This window comes from Neopsephotus bourkii, unplaced genomic scaffold (assembly GCF_033783945.1).
Source record: "Neopsephotus bourkii isolate Nb327-2 ecotype Australia unplaced genomic scaffold, CSIRO-AGI_Nbou_v1 NB_1589, whole genome shotgun sequence".
Taxonomy (NCBI): Eukaryota; Metazoa; Chordata; class Aves; order Psittaciformes; family Psittacidae; genus Neopsephotus; species Neopsephotus bourkii.
In genome coordinates this window covers 644,206-660,707 of record NW_026902065.1, presented here as the reverse complement: position 1 = coordinate 660,707, position 16,502 = coordinate 644,206, and the positions used below count along the sequence as shown (strand labels likewise).

At 43.4% G+C, this 16,502-nt stretch overlaps 1 protein-coding gene across 1 annotated transcript; it reads left to right on the top strand.

Moving 5' to 3' along the window:
* The first annotated feature begins 2,014 nt into the window (after window positions 1-2,014).
* On the top strand, window positions 2,015-10,285 carry RASD2 (RASD family member 2). Its single transcript, XM_061371785.1, has 3 exons — window positions 2,015-2,750; window positions 6,777-7,056; window positions 8,565-10,285. Exons 2-3 carry the CDS (start codon window positions 6,786-6,788, stop codon window positions 9,092-9,094), a joined length of 801 nt encoding a protein of 266 aa, XP_061227769.1. The 5' UTR covers window positions 2,015-2,750; window positions 6,777-6,785; the 3' UTR covers window positions 9,095-10,285.
* The last annotated feature ends 6,217 nt before the right edge of the window (window positions 10,286-16,502 follow it).

Sequence of the window (16,502 nt, the reverse complement as noted above, 5' to 3'; positions counted from 1 at the left end):
GACCCCCTGAAGGCTCATAGATAGCAATTACTTTTTAAAGGCTTACTTCAAAAGTAATTTATTATTTTATTAGCTGATCACTAAGAGATCAAATAAAGCAAAGGTGCCCAGCCAAGTATGTTCCTATTTTATTTTGGTATCATTTGAGGAACCTGATTTGCTACTTTAAATGCTGGAGAAGACAGCTGAGTAGGAGTTTGGGCTGGGCGAAGCCAGCTAGGCAAGAGTTTTGCATTTGGTTTACAAAAGAGCTTGAGTAGGCTGAGATTCCAGGCTGATGAGATGGTCTCCAGGATGACAATTCTCTTTTGGCAGAGAACTTGTACCCTCAACATTGAAGCTATAGCGAAGAAAGAGTTTATTCTCTGTATCTCTGCAGGACTTGACTTTGCTGCTTTTTTGCAGCAATTGCTCCCATGGCAATCATACCGGGATGCTGTTCTGTTTAGATTCTAAGCTACACAGGTAGTTGACCAGACACCAAAGAGGGCAGCTTTTGGTCCAGGCTTGATCTGAACCCATGATTTCTGAATGGAAAGCATTATATCTGACTTAAAAAAAAATTATCTAAGCCATAAAAATACAAAGTGAAAGGTTTCAGGAGCTGACAAAGGAATCCTGGTACTGTGATCAGGTCATAACACATTAGCAGTTCACTACTACTGCAGTGTTTCAGTGCTGCTGTGTCAAGACATACCCTTCCTCCCCAGATCTAAAGCTGTCTGCTGGAGGTGTTGCTTCCCAAATTTAGTCACTGGTGTTTTGCCTCTGTGTTAGCCTGGGAGCCCCAAATCCACCTTCTGCTCAGGCCTGACCTTAGTGGGAGCTGCTGCCTCTCTCAGATGGTTGCAGCAAGACTCGTCCCATTGCCTGTGTTGTGGCCTTCAAAGTCTGTTAGCACAGAAAGATGTACAGATGTGTCAGACCATGTGCTGACGGCTGGTGTGCATGACACGAAGGAGGGAAGCCTTGTTCTGAGGGTGACAACAGAAACCTCCTTGTGCTCTGAGGAGAAGCAGAAGAAAAAGCAAAGCATCTCAGGAATTCCTCAAAAGCTGCAGGAATTGTTGGGTGAAACAGACAAGGTAGTTGGAGGAATCTTTATAATCAATGAAGAATAAATGCTCAAAAAGAGAGAATTGTGGGTAGACCTGAAACCATATTTGGATTTGGGAGATTGTGCCACCCTTCCATTTTCTTATTGTCCATGTATATTTAAAATCTTTCTTCCCCCCCCAGTCGCTCTCTGATTAGGAGTTTTAGAGTGGGAAATGCTGAAATACTTCACTTTGAATCTTTCAAAATCTATCTTTTTGACATCTTTTAAAATAGACTTGTAGATCTAAACTATTATTTCAGCTCAAAAAGAAGAAAAAATGAGAGTCAATAAACAGTGAAATACACCACAAACATGACTTTCCGCTTCATACTGAACAAAAATATTGAATTCAGCCTAATTTTGTTTCTATTCTTTTTTTTCTGACCCTCGGTCCCCCACACTTCCTGTTTGACCTTTTAAACATTTTTATTACCCATCCCTGCTTTATTTTTTCATTTATTTAAATATTAATGTAAGAACAGCAGTTACACATTATTCTTATTTCTTAATGAAATCAGGCAGCAATCCTAACACATTGTCTTCAAGGCTGAGGGATCAGGAGAAAGTATTCCATATGGCAAAAGAATTACAGGAATTATGGACAGAAAGCCCCTACTTGGGAAATGAGTCAGTCTGCTTCTGCCTAGCAGAAAAGATCGGCACAGAGGTATAGAGCTTTTAGGAACAGCTTATGAGTTTACAGCTTGCAAAGTAAATGAAGTCACTGTGTCTCTCATCCACATACACTAACTCAGTTCCCACATACGCATACATACAGGTCTCTGGTGGAAAGACAGGAATGTGCAGTCTGCAATACATAAGAACTTTCTGTTTAGAGGAGAAAGGATTTTCTTCAATAGGCACAAAATCCCACCCCCTCAGCACCCCTCCTTCCCCTGTGTCTGACACTGACTTCAAGGGAGGAGTTGAGCCAATTATCTGTGAGTCCTACAGAAGGAAAATCTGCAATTTGCCAGTAGTTGTGAGAGTGAGAGAGAGAAAGGCAGGGAGGGAAGCAGAAAGACTTAATTGGTGAACGTAAAGAAAAGCCCCTTCTGTCTTCAAAACAGAGTATCTTAAAGCAAATTTCGGACCAGAAGAAAAGAAGCTCAGGGGAAGGTGTGCCAGGCAAGACCTGGGTAAGTGTAGCTTCATCACAGACAGCTTCCATGCCCCCACTGATTTTTCCCCATAGGGTCTGAGGTGGCATAGAATCAGGGTGGACCAGGCAGATGCACCCACGTCCCTGCTCAACTAGGTGACGCTCCAGAGATCCACTCCCCACAGCACAGCCCACGAAGCACAACTTGCAAGAAAAGCCAGTGGGAGTGGAAGAGATTCTGCCTCTCCTTCTCTTAAACTGAGGCTGTGAGAAGAGCTAATCTCACCAAAGGGAAAGCTACCACTGGTTCCGAGACCCTTCTTCAGTCACCTGATCCAGTACCTGCCATCCATGGGGGAAACTGCTCTGAAGCCCTGCGGTCCTTCCAAATCCTGCTAAGTTCCTGGGAAATAGTGGTGAAGAACTGAGCCCAGAGCAAGCAACGTGGGATCCACAGAACAGCCTCTTACAGCAGCAGCCACCTCTGATTAAAATTATCAGCTTCACCAGACTGTACCAAGACCCAGGACTGTTCCTCCAAGGAGAGAGGTAAGAAAGCAGCATGGAGTTTGAGATAAAAGCAGGAAACAAACATCCCACAGGAGTGATTCTGGTGTGTATGAAGATTACAGGGATGCTAGTAGTGATTAACAACTGTTGGGTCTGTTATGCATGATTCAGTCTGTATCTGCCTATGTCCTTTTTAGCTGGGTGCACTCAATTACACTGGGATAGCAAAGAGAGACACAAACAGTAGCTGAGGACTAAGGAGTGCAAGTGAGGTAGTTCAGAAGTCTGTGCAAGGGTTGGGTGTGGTGGGGAGCATACCCGTGATGGGAGGATTGAAAACGAAGGTGTAAAAGCTCTGGGCAGGTTGAATGAAGAATGTCTTCCTTAGATATCTCTACAGGTGCTCAGGATCAAATTTGTCAGCACCTCACTGGAATCGGACAAGCACTCCTCAGAGCATACAAAAGCAGATTCACTGTCATTAAATCTGATGCCTGCCTATGAAACAAGCAGTGGTGGTTAGCAGGTAGAAGATGACATAGGGAGTCGAAAGAAATAGGATTTAATGTTGATTTGGGACAGCTTTTTTCAGCTTTCCCTAGGTTTATGAGTGTTTTCCTTTATTAAATGGAGATAACACTCATTGCCTACATTTCTATGACATTTTGGAATCTCTGTGCTGCACCGATATACAATACTAATGCAAAGTTTCTAGCATCAAGCCAGTGCATAAAGCAGAAGGTACCACTGGGAATTAATCTATGCTTAAGCATTTAATAAACTGGAAGGAAAAGAAGTAGATTAAAGCCAGCTGGATGGTGTTTGTCTCCTCATTCTCTTCTGATTGATTTTGCTTTACTTAGTATATGAACATGTGGTCTCTCTATTTCCTTTCTTCTGTCTTTAATCTTTTCAATGTACACATCCCTGTGCTCCCCCCACTCACCCCTGGGTGTGAAGGCTGAAGTTTCATTCCCTTTCTGAGGAGGAAAGAAGGCAGATTATATTGAACTGGAGAGAAACTGGAGTAGGGGGATAAGAAGAAAGCACAAATCACAAGTAAAACCTCCTGGTTCAGCAGCACGCTCTGAGTGAGATTTGCAGGAGAGGTGATGAGATGAGTAGCAACTCCATGAATCAAAGTGCTGAAAAGCATCTTTTGACTTTGTGTGAAAAGAAATAAAGTCAGGAAAAAACAATAGTCTCCTTGAATGAATGCCTTGAGAGATGGAACAAGGACAGCATAAAGTGACTATTTAATACCTTAAAGTCTGCTTGTTCTTATACCCCTCCTTCGCTTTCATCACTGGGGCAAAGCATCCTGAAATGAGCATGTCTGCACATCGGATTTTGCCTTTGATGGCGGTGGGAGGCAATGTGATTTAATGACCAGAGATGTAAGGGCGAGGAAAGGTGGAATAGAGAAAGAATTTGAAATGCAGGATCCCAAAGTCTGTTCACATTTTTCATTTGTTGCACCTTGGGTAGTCATTCAGCTTCCTCATGCCTTAATCTTCTGTGTCTGCAGGTAGCTATGGTGCCAATTCTTTCTCCAAGCTGTTCAGTGTACTGTGACGTTAACTGAGGTCCAAAGCAGTGGAATTAATTTCAAGGAAGTGGAGGACAGAAGTGTCTTTTGCACTAAAGGTGCAAAATTAACCCTCCAAACAGCTGCAGTGACACAGTCCACCTCCTTTGCTGTACAATGGGAGTTTCTCCAATCACTAACAGCTTAGTGGTTACCTGCCCATCAGCAGTATAATTTGTAGGACTTTGGCTTCTAAAGCTGCTGGCCAGGATCAGGTCCCTCAGCATGAGTGTTCTGTGCAGGACATATAAGGCATTTGCTTAAAAAGCACAACTGTGCTCACTCACAGATGCTGCTGCACCAAGTTATACAAACCTGATGTTTGGCATGTGTGAACCAGCACAATCCACTTGCTACACTGCAGCTATACTGGTCCGTCCCAGACTGAAGAGCTGACTTATTTCTAAATACTGATCCTGGGCTGTAGAGAAGTTTGTCATTTTTCCCACAAAATCTGTCTCCCTGGTTTCTCTGACAGCTAAATAAAACCTGAGAGGGTGAAAGGAAGCATCCCAAAGCAGCTCCATCACCATTTGTCTGCCCATGATTAAAAGACAGCTTTGGACTGGCTACGTAGAAAAGGGCAGAGATAGCATACATGGCAATGCTATTTCAGAGATTGAATATAGAGTTTCTGTATGATTGGAGATAGGTCCTATTCTAAACAAAACACAGAGTCCAGTTCAAATACCAGGTGTGCTCCTAACTGTCATTCCAACCACAGCAATCCCAACAGTACTGTAACTCTGCACATTTGTGTCCAACCAGATTTATGTTCTGCCATTACTGTTTGGCTCTAATATCATGCTGTCCTGCCTGCTGAATATAATTCAGAGCGCAAGATACTCTGAAGAAAGCATTGCATTTTCTTCTGTGCTTTAGATAGAGCTGAATGTGCTGCTGGCAGCAAATTATAGCAATAATAATAATAAACAGTAGTGTTTTGCTGTTGCCTTGGGCTATAGCACAGCAATGATGCTGGATCAGAATTCCACAGACTTCTTTATTTAGCAGTGACTGTATCTTTGCTGCTGCTTTGGTGCTTAGCACGTGTTAAACAAAGTAAAAGATTCTAAGCTTTTGACTGAGATAAGTGTCAGCTAGATAAAAGCTTGGGAGATAAAATTCACTCAAGGGAAAGATAGGAATCCAGATCTGGACTCAGATATGATCTTTCAGTGTACATAAAGTACTTGCATTGTAATATTAAATAAACAACACTTAAGTTAAATAAACAGCACAGTGGGAACTTGATTATTCTTTAATAAGACCCTAGTAACCAAAATAAACTCTGTCAGAATGCGCCTTCTTTGCTCTACACGTAGCTTTCCCCACACATGGGTTATATTTTTCCCTTCAGCCCACATTTGACCTGGTACATGAAAAATGTCGGAGCAGCACTCTTTTCTTCCTAGCAGAGTTTTCTGCAGCTGAATGCTATGTCAAAATATGATCTCCAAAGTCTCAAGACTCATTTTATTTGTCAGGGGTTGGGAATCTTGTCTAGTAGCGATGTAAGATGGCTGTCCTTTATTTTTAATCCTTCTTGTACTTAGCACCCGCACAGACTGTGACATCCACAACAGCTGTGTATGTATGAAGACTGAAAATCCCATGAAATCTACGCTTTTGCAGTTCCATCCATTGCCAGATATCCTGCTGAAATGCTGATAGTTTGTTATAGGGAGTTCCCACACTACCAGTCCAAACTGCATGATTAAAATCTGCTTTCTAAAAGGTCACCGAAGGCAGAGATCATTGAATTTATCCTCAGCCAGTGCTATTTTTTGGCTCAGACTCCCTGTATCAGCAATGAAGGTTGTACGGGACCAGCTATTTAAAGTTACTGAGATGTCTAGCTTCCATTGATGTCGAGCCTGATTCTTGTTTCTGTCTGACTTTCGGTTGATCTCACAAAATGAGTATTATCTACAGCTCCTGTTTAGGCAATCAAACAAAGCCATCAATGCCCTGATGGCAGCTGCAGTGGATGCAGTATATTGGGAAATCTGACCTCTGTGTTTATGTATCTAAATGAGAATCAAGCTCTTCCGAAAAATCTGGTAATGTCGAAGTGACGCAGATGGTGGGAAGGAACTTGGTATCTAAGTTGAAGCACAGATGATAAAATTAGCCCTTAATGTTTAAATGAAATAGCAAATACAGTTCAAAACCATGCTATTTTCAGTGTAAAAGACTTCAGTTTTATATGACTTTAAAAGAAAAGAAAAAATACACCACCAACAATGAACCTCACTCCTTGGAAATGAGACTGAAAAAATTAAGCATTTTTAGAGAAAAGATTTCTGTATGGACCATTGACCTACTAACTACTGTGCTCCAGAGCACTGTTTGACAGGCCTGTGGTAAGAAGCTGCTCTGTTTCATCCTCTGTTTAGTTTCTGGTCTTCGCTGCCTTATTACATCCTCTGTTTAGTTTCTGGTCTTCCCTCCAACTCTGCTATTTCTTCTTTCAGGACCAAGCAATGATGAAGACTATGTCTGGTGGAAACTGCACTCTGAATGTGCCAGCTAAGAACTCATACCGCATGGTAGTGCTGGGAGCCTCCAAGGTGGGGAAAAGCTCCATTGTCTCACGCTTTCTCAACGGCCGGTTTGAGGACCAGTACACTCCCACCATTGAGGATTTCCATCGCAAGGTCTACAATATCCGGGGAGACATGTATCAGCTGGATATCCTGGACACCTCTGGGAATCACCCTTTCCCTGCTATGAGAAGGCTTTCCATCCTGACAGGTGAGAAGATAGTGGGGGAAATTTGCAGATGGGGAATGGTGGGTGAAAAATCATGAGGATAGACATTACCTTGAAAAACTGCAGCCTGGAGATGAGTCTTTCCTGGGAGGTAGCTAAAAGGGTTGCTTGATTTTGTTGCAACATGCACTTCTCTAGAGATGCATTTCCTGGCTGGGATATTACAGGCACTATAGGGAGTGCATTAGCCACAGAGGAGAAGTCCACTGGGTGAAGGTCTGAAATCGAGATTTCCCCCAAGTTTATTTCCCTTCTACCTTCACTTTCTGCTCCATATCTTTTTATTGTAATAATACATAAAAAAAATAAATGGCTGAATAAAATCCCGTGGGCATAAAAAGCAGCAAGGGATAAATAAGCATGTTGATGCACAGAAAAGGATCCTAACAAAAAAAAAATCTCAAAGATTTTTTTCCTAAAATTTCCAGTCTGATTCCTTGATTTTGATATTGCAGTAAAAAAGTAGCTCTAGTTTAACCCTTTCTCCTTAATCTGTGGTTAAGCAAATGCATTAAAGGGAAAAAAGGGAAAATCATGGGCTCATTTTGAATGTTCTTACGTCAAGCAGTTCCTGTTGTGATGAGCTAAGATGTATTCTTTAATTGTGAAAGTGACAGTGGAGATATATTCAGCCACAGGAAAAATAAACACACTTTCTGGATTTCTGTCTACCCTTCTAGCTAGCCAGAGAAACATGATGCTTGCATCTGACTAGGCTAGTGTCCACATCCACTGAGGTCCTAGGGCCAGTTTCTGGGATGCAGATGTGAGCTCTTGTCCATGAAAGCTCTCTTAGCATATTCCACATGAATGTCATTCAAAAAGCAATGATTTACATTACTTTATATTTGCAAAAGGAATTGTAAGTCAGGAAATGTCAAAAAGGAAATGCCAGGGGATCTGTGTAATTAATGTATTTTTTTTTTCCATGGTCTGTTTCTCTGGAGCAAATGAAATGACAGCAGAGCACTGAACTTTGGAAAACCTTTCATTCCTGACTTAGGTGCTCAGAACTGACTAGGTGTAAATCTTCAGTTCAGTTGTTGCTTCGTGTATTGTACAATCAAAAGGGCAAAGCTGAGTGGCTATTAACTCTCCACTCATCCTGGAGTCAGAACAGGCTGTATTTCATGCAGAGATACAGATAAAAGGAAGAGAAAAAAGCAGCGCAGCAGAGCTGAGATAGAAACATGTTTACAAAGGAGATTAAAATGGGAAATAAATTGCAAGTCCAGCGTGAGGTAAGAACACAATCAGATATGGATGAAGTAACGTCATCGCCAAGAGTCTTTTCCATAGTATTACAGGGAGGTGTGAGGAGTTGCATTAGGAGAACTGGAATTAAAGTACAGCTGAGTGAATAGATTCAAAAGGACTAAACAAAAAATGTGGGGAGGAGATGGCAAAGAAACCGTCTGCTTTTTTAAAATTAGCTCTTCTTACATGTGCTGCAAGCAACAAGCCTTTACAGTATCTTTTTGTAATTGCAGGGGATGTTTTCATCCTGGTATTCAGCCTGGACAACAGAGAATCTTTTGATGAGGTCAAAAGGCTCCAGAAACAGATCCTTGAGGTCAAATCCTGCCTGAAGAACAAGACCAAGGAATCAGCTGACCTTCCCATGGTGATCTGTGGCAACAAAAGTGACCACAGTGAAATCTTCCGCAAGGTACGTTCAGACGAAGGGGAGAACCTTGTCTCCAGTGATGAAAACTGTGCTTATTTCGAAGTTTCAGCCAAGAAGAACACCAATGTGGATGAGATGTTCTATGTCCTCTTCAGCATGGCCAAGCTACCTCATGAGATGAGCCCTTCCCTCCACAGGAAAATCTCCATCCAGTATGGTGACCCCTTCCAAACGAAACCCTTTCGCATGCGCCGAGTCAAGGACATGGACGCCTATGGTATGATCTCTCCCTTTGCTCGCCGGCCAAGCGTCAACAGTGACCTGAAGTATATCAAATCGAAAGTTCTCAGGGAAGGTCAGTCCAGGGAGAGGGAGAAATGCACAATCCAGTGAAGGGAGCTTGCACTTCTGTCTGAAGTCATCATCCACATACAGTGCCTTAAAGAAAAATGATCTGTGGAAGCACAGAATGGGCTTATGGGGTTCACGAGAACCCAACATGGAGAAAGGATAACTTTCTGTGGATTCTGCTGAGTCATGAATGTAAACAACATCGTTCTTGTAAATGACTGGGAAAAATCACAGGCCTGAAATATGAGTCCATTCCTCTGTCCATAATGTAGTTCCTCAACATTCCCTGTTTTGTTTAAAGAATAGACCTGAGAAGTATAGACATTTGAACTTCATCCTTAGAAAGAAAGTAGGTAAGAAATGCACAGAAGGCATTAAGTTATCCAGCATGCAGCTCTTGCTAAGAGAGAGGAGGTGTGTGCGTGTGCACATCCTTGTGTGCCTGTATGTATGTGTGCATGCATGTGTGGAGCACTCCTTTAAAAAAATGGGACTATCATTTCAAAGGGCAGCAGTCTTAACTGAGATTTCCCAGATTGGAAGTGGACTCTATATACAGATGCACGACTAACTGATTTCTGAGAAGACCTGCATTAAGATCTTGATTTTGTGTTTGCTGGGACAGTTATCTTTTGATGTTGATATGAATGTTGTTTTGTATTACAGATTTTATTTGCTTGCTTTGTTGTTTTGGGTTTTTTTTATTGTCTTGGGGTGGGTTCTTAGCAAAATGAGATGTCAAGTGTGTTTGACATCAAAACAGTGTCTACTTTCTAGCAGTGAAAGGTCATGTATAAAATCAATGTATGTGCATTGATTGAAAGTGAAATTGTTCTGCAAAAAGCCAATACATTTGACTGCTTTGCAAGCCTGGTGTGATACTGTCTCTCAAAGCCACACTGCTTTGGATAATGTAGTATAAATGCCACCTTTTGCCTTGCTGGCAATCAGAGCAACGGTTCCATCCTCTGCCTGCATGAGCTGAGACGTACCAGATTCATAAGTAGGCTTAGATCACTTCAGAGGCAGGACTGGATTTTCCTTCAAAGTTAAGAACTGAACAGTTGTAGAGCCACCTCCATCGTATTTCTTCTGTTAACATGCTTCTAGTAATTTTGTTCATGGTTTTGCCTGTTGTCTGATAAAAGTTGCCTTGATGGAAACCTTTGCATGGTAGAAGGCCTTCAGAACAGAAAATCTGTGCTGGCAGTTCAAACAGGGCTGATGTGTCTGGCCATGATAAATCATTCACTTCTTCCCTTTCTCAGCCCAGTCCAGGCTTCTTTGTCCTCAGCTCTCTTCCTGTTCTGCTTCTGGCTTTGTTGTCCGATGTGCTCCTGTATGCCCCCAAAACCCAATATATTCTCTCAGATGTGAGCTTTCCATTCTCACTGACTGGAATGAGACGTGTGCACACATAACTGTAGGCAAAGCATCACCCCAAGACTGCACACAACAGAAGAGTGTATACATTACATATACCTCAGAACAACCTTCAGATGTCTTGTCCTTCCCTCACCCTCAAATTTTGTTCTTGACTGTATCTGCCCTGCTGTGTCCTGGGCATAGCTGTGAGCTAGTTCATGCTAAATTGACAGGAAACTAAGAATGATGGTTGTCTGTAAAAATTAGCCTCTGGGACTCAAAATCCCATATTCATTTATCAGCTCCACCTTTCGCTGGTACTATATATTGACTGGTAAAATACACTGTTCCAGTTGCCAAGGCAGCACCTTTCGGATCACCCCCCCCTCCCCCCATCAATAAATATGTACATGGTTTATGATTAAACTTCGTTTATTTATTAGCTGTGTCTTGGTCATTTTTGCTTTCTTCAAGAATAATGATCAAGATCCTATTTTTCTGTTGTGCAGATGCAACTAGGCAAGTGAGTTGTGGGATGAGGGCTTTGATGAGACCTTCAGGAAGTTTTGGAAGATCCTTTTATGTCCTCCAGATACCAGGGGCTACACATTTGTCTGTTTGGAGCAGAACTGTGTCGCTATCTACATTTTTCTTTCTATGTATCTATGTATGCATATACGTTCATATGTATCTATCTATTTGGACATTAGCTTATATATATAAATATCCTCACAAGTAGAAGCAGACTGTTACTTTTCCCCATGCTGCCTCTGATACAAGAGAACAACTCTGTTCTTCATGTACACAGCTGGCATGCTTATTCCTGATGTGATTTAATGTGGTCTCTGAAGAGACATCACTGTTGCTCTCAGCAGTCTCTTCATCTTACCATCTGCACCTCTCAACTTTGTGAGTCTTGGTGCCCCTAAGTATACGCCCACCTCCCTAAAGACTCTCCACCCAAGTGCATAAATGCTGAATGTGTGATCAAGCTCCGGGACTCACATGACACAGGGACATGAAGAGGTTGAAAATGGAGACAGAAGAGCATGGGCAGTGGCCATTGGTTGGGTTAAGGGGCTCCAGGAATCTAAATTGGAAATCCTTGCACTGTAGACCATGTGCTGCCCCTACTGAGCCTAATATCCTCTCCTCCTGGCCTACTGGATAAAGCTGAATTTTTTAAGAGCCTTCATAATCACCCAATCTCTGTCTTTGTCTTACAACACTGACCTTATAATTATTTTCTCTACTGTCCTTCCATTTCCACAAAGACAACAGCCTTCATCACCCTTCCACGTCCTCCCATTCCTGCCTTTTCCCCATGCATATGAAGCCACAGGGCATGGAAAAACAACATTGCAGTGACAAGGGTGAAAGAGTAGGGGAGGCTGAAGACCAAGGAGCAGGTGCTCACAGAGATATTCTGGATCCCAGGGGAAGGCCAGTGAGCCCCAGCTTCACAGTAGTACAGCTTGGCCTTACAATGCTCAGGCTGAGAAGCATCTGGGAATGTATCTGGGAATGAAGGTGAAGCAGCATTACAGTCACCCACAGAAACAAATGGCAATAAGCAGGTAATCTTATTAAAGTAATCCTAGTCTTCTCTCTGCATTTTGTTACTGATGGTAATTGCTTTTGAAGTTTGGTTATCATGCCCCTAAGGATATTTATTTTTTGGCTTTTATTATATCATTAAAGTCATTCTATTAATATTCATGTATTATTTGGGCACTAGAAGTGCTTACAGCCCCTTAAACCAGACAGTATGTATATCAGTTGCTTATTCACAGCAGCCATTATGTTCTCTGAAACTGGCTGGGGCTGGAAAACAGAGCAAGGCTACACGTCTGCACAAGGGGCATAAGATAAGGCAAGAAGAGGATAGGAAAATCGTTTCTTCCCTGCTAACTGCTGAATGTATCTGACTGTAAGACACAAAGAAGGGCTTTAAGGGCTTTCTACTACATGCATGCAGAAAATGTGAGACCCTGAAAGGAGTGAAGAGTAGATCTACAGCCAGGCCTTGGAGGCAATGGAATGAGAAGCAACATGTTTTTAATCAATCACCTTGGGATTCAGGGGATCTGCACAGAACTTACTCTAACCCAAGCGGTCATAAAAATGCACAGGACTGGAGGAAGGGATACGTCTTGCAAAGATGCTGCGAGCAGATGGACCCTTACTTGGCCTTACGTAGTATAATTAAGTTGCTTTATTCCAATAGCTACCTTGTTCTATATTGCAGTATATAAAACCTGACAATGATACAAAGCCTCACTGATGTTTTTCATGTACCTACTTTCAGGACAAGAAGCAGGGACATACACTTGACTGAGGATCAATCACAGCCCTGGAATAAGACAGGGCTGAGATTTATTTTGTACATTGCTCTACACAGCAAGAAAGTTCTGGTCCTGAAGAAATTACAAGCCAACACATCATAGGAGCTACTATAAATAATGACAAAAATCTAATTAAGCCACAGGGTCAGAACAAATCAGGAAGGAAATAATGGTCATGGTGAATTAAGTCAAAAACAAATAGAGGGTGGGAAGGGCAGAGTGAAAGCCTGTTTTGACATCCAAAGGACTAAATTAGGCTTCTGTTCTGAAGGATTCCCAGGAGAACTGCTGCCATCAGGCCAGCCTGATGCTAGAGAGAGGCTCATGTTGCAGCCTCACAAAGAACACTGTCTCCTTGAAACACTAGGGCGCAATAGGTCTCATTGTCTGGAAGGGCAAAGGGCTCATTATTTTCATGAAGGCAAGTAGGAAATGGTGGGATAATTTTTTAAAGGGCAGCAAAAGAGAAAAGAGCTTCAGAAGAGGGCTCAAAAAGATAGGATGGCCATACGAGGTTGGGTGGTAAAGAAGATTAAAAGTAGAATCATAGAACAGTTAGGGTTGGAAAGGACCTTAAGATCATCAAGTTTCAACCCCCCTGCCATGGGCAGGGACACCTCACACTAAACCGTATCACCCAAGGCTCTGTCTAACCTGGCCTTGAACACTTTCAGGGATGGAGCATTTCAACTTCCATGGGCAACCTATTCCAGTGCCTCACCACCCTAAAAGGAAAGAATTTCCTCCTTGTATCCAGTCTAAACTTCCCCTGTTTAAGGTTTAACCCATTACCCCTTGTCCTATCACTACAGTTCCTAATGAAGAGTCCCTCCCCAGCATCCCTATAGACCCCCTTCAGATACTGGAAGGCTGCTATGAGGTCTCCATGCAGCCTTCTCCAGGCTGAACAGTCCCAACTTTCTCAGCCTACCTTCATACGGGAGGTGCTCCAGTCCCCTGATCACCCTCGTGGCCCTCCTCTGGACTTGTTCCAACAGTTCCATGTCCTTTTTATGTTGAAGACACTGGAACTGCACACAATACTTCAAGTGAGGTCTCACGAGAGCAGAGTAAAGGGGCAGGATCACCTCCTTCGACCTGCTGGTCACGCTCCTTTTGATGCAGCCCAGGATATGGTTGCTTTCTGGGCTGCAAGTGCACACTGAAGCCGGCTCATGTTCATTTTCTCATCGACCAGCACCCCCAAGTCCTTCTCCACAGGGCTGCTCTGAATCTCTTCTCTGCCCAACCTGTAGCTGTGCCTAGGATTGCTCTGACCCAGGTGTAGGACCTTGCGCTTGGCATGGTTAAACTTCATGAGGTTGGCATCAGCCCACCTCACAAGCGTGTCAAGGTCCCTCTGGATGGCATTCCTTCCCTCCAGCGTATCAACCGAACCACACAGCTTGGTGTCATCGGCAAACTTGCTGAGGGCGCACTCAATCCCACTGTCCATGTCAGCGATGAAGATGTTGAACAAGACCGGTCCCAACACCAATCCCTGAGGGACACCACTCGTTACTGGTCTCCAGCTGGACATTGAGCCATTGACCACAACTCTTTGTGTGTGGCCATCCAGCCAGTTCTTTCTCCACCGAGTGGTCCATCCATCAAATTGATGTCTCTCCAATTTAGAGACAAGGATGTCGTGTGGGAAAGTGTCGAACGCTTTACACAAGTCCAGGTAGATGACATCAACTGCTCTACCGCTGTCCATCAGTTCTGTAGCCCCATCATAGAAGGCCACCAAATTGGTCAGGCAGGATTTCCCCTTAGTGAAGCCATGCTGGCTGGCACCAAGCACCTTGTTGTTTTTCATGTGCCTTAGCATGCCTTCCAGGAGAATCTGCTCCAAGATTTTGCCAGGCACAGAGGTGAGACTGACTGGTCTGTAATTCCCCAGATCATATATTTTCCCCTTCTTGAAAATGGGGGTTACATTTCCCTTTTTCCAGTCGTTGGGAACTTCACCTGACTGCCATGATTTTTCAAATATGATGGCCAGTGGCTTAGCAACTTCATTCTCCAGCTCCTTCAGGACCCACGGATGGATTTCATCAGGACCCATGGACTTGTGCACGTTCAGATTTTTAAGATGGTCTCGAACCAGTTCCTCTCCTACAGTGGTCCCAAGGTCTTCATTCTCACAGTCCCTGCATCTGCCTTCCAAGACTTGGGTGGTGCGGTCAGAGCCTTTGCCAGTGAAGAGCGAGGCAAAGAAGTCATTCAGAACCTCAGCCTTCTCCAAATCCTGTGTAGCCAGTTGTCCTGAGAGCTTTCTGAGGGGGCCTATGTTCTCCTTAGTCTGTTTTTTATTTGCTATGTACCTGTAGAATCCCTTCCTGTTATCCTTAATATCCCTAGCCAAGTTTAATTCTAACTGGGCCTTGGCTTTCCTAACCTGGTCCCCAGCTTTCCAAACAACATCCCTGTACTCTTCCCAGGCTGCCTGTTCTTGATTCCACTTTTTATAAGCCTCTTTTTTCATTTGAATTTTCCTCAGCAGCTCCTTATCCATCCAAGGAGGTCTCCTGGTGCTCCTGCTGCACTTCCTTCTAGTTGGGATGCAACACTCCTGAGCTTGTAGCAGATGATCCTTGAATATCAACCAACAGTTTTGGGCCCCCCTGCCCTCAAGGGCTATATCCCATGGAACCTTACTAAGCAGGTTCCTGAAGAGGCCAAAGTCTGCTCTTTTGAAGTCCAGGGCAGTGAGCTTGCTGCACGCTCTTCTCACTGTCCTGAGGATCTCGAATTTGACCATCTCGTGGTCGCTGCATCCAAGGCTGCCCTGGAGCATCACATTTCCAACGAGCCCTTCCCTGTTGGTGAGCACGAGGTCAAGCATGGCACCTCTCCTTGTCAGCTCGTCTATTACTTGCAGGAGGAAGTTGTCTTCCACACAATCGAGGAACCTCCTGGATTGCTTGTGCCAGGCCATATCGTCATTCCAACAGATGTCCGGGTGGTTGAAGTCACCCATAAGAACAAGGGCCAGCGAGTGTGAAGCTTTTCCTACCTGTCTATAGAGTGCTAAGCTAGACAATATGCTATAAAATACACCTTTCACTTTATTTCATCCTTCTCTACATATCTATAAATCTGAAGACATTTTATTTAGATTTGTCTTTCCTCAAATGTTAACTGCCATTTACCTCTATGTAGGACAACCCCCCCCCCCCATCACATCTTTTGCTGCCTTAGATTTGCCTGTCATGTACCATATTGGAGGCTGCCTTGATAGCCCTGTCCCGGTGTCTTGGCTAGGGTAGAAAGTTGTAGTTAGAGGTGTTTTTGAAGTAAATGATGATTACTTGGTTTGGTTTGAAATCACTATTACTCTTACGGGGTTTATTAGCATTATTGTTTCTGTGAAATTACATGATGGCAGGCTCAAAGGGTCTCCTTGGAAAAATATATAAAACATGATATAATGTACATTTCCCCACTGGTTTCTATAGCAACAGCCTTTTCTCTGCACTCAAAAATGAGCAGAGAATTTGCAGGGGAGAGATGAGTAGCAGTGGCTCTGCCCTAGAGCTTTCACCTCCGAGCTCTTGGGAAGTTCTTCTCCCTTCAGTATCTGTTATGCGGAAAAACAAAGACCAGCCAGACCCACCTCACAGACCAATCAATATGTCTGGCAAAGCTGTAGGATGGATATGCTACCATAAATAAGCAAGTCATTTCCATGATGTGATTGTAAACTGGGGCATTGCTCCTGGCACAGTACCTGACGT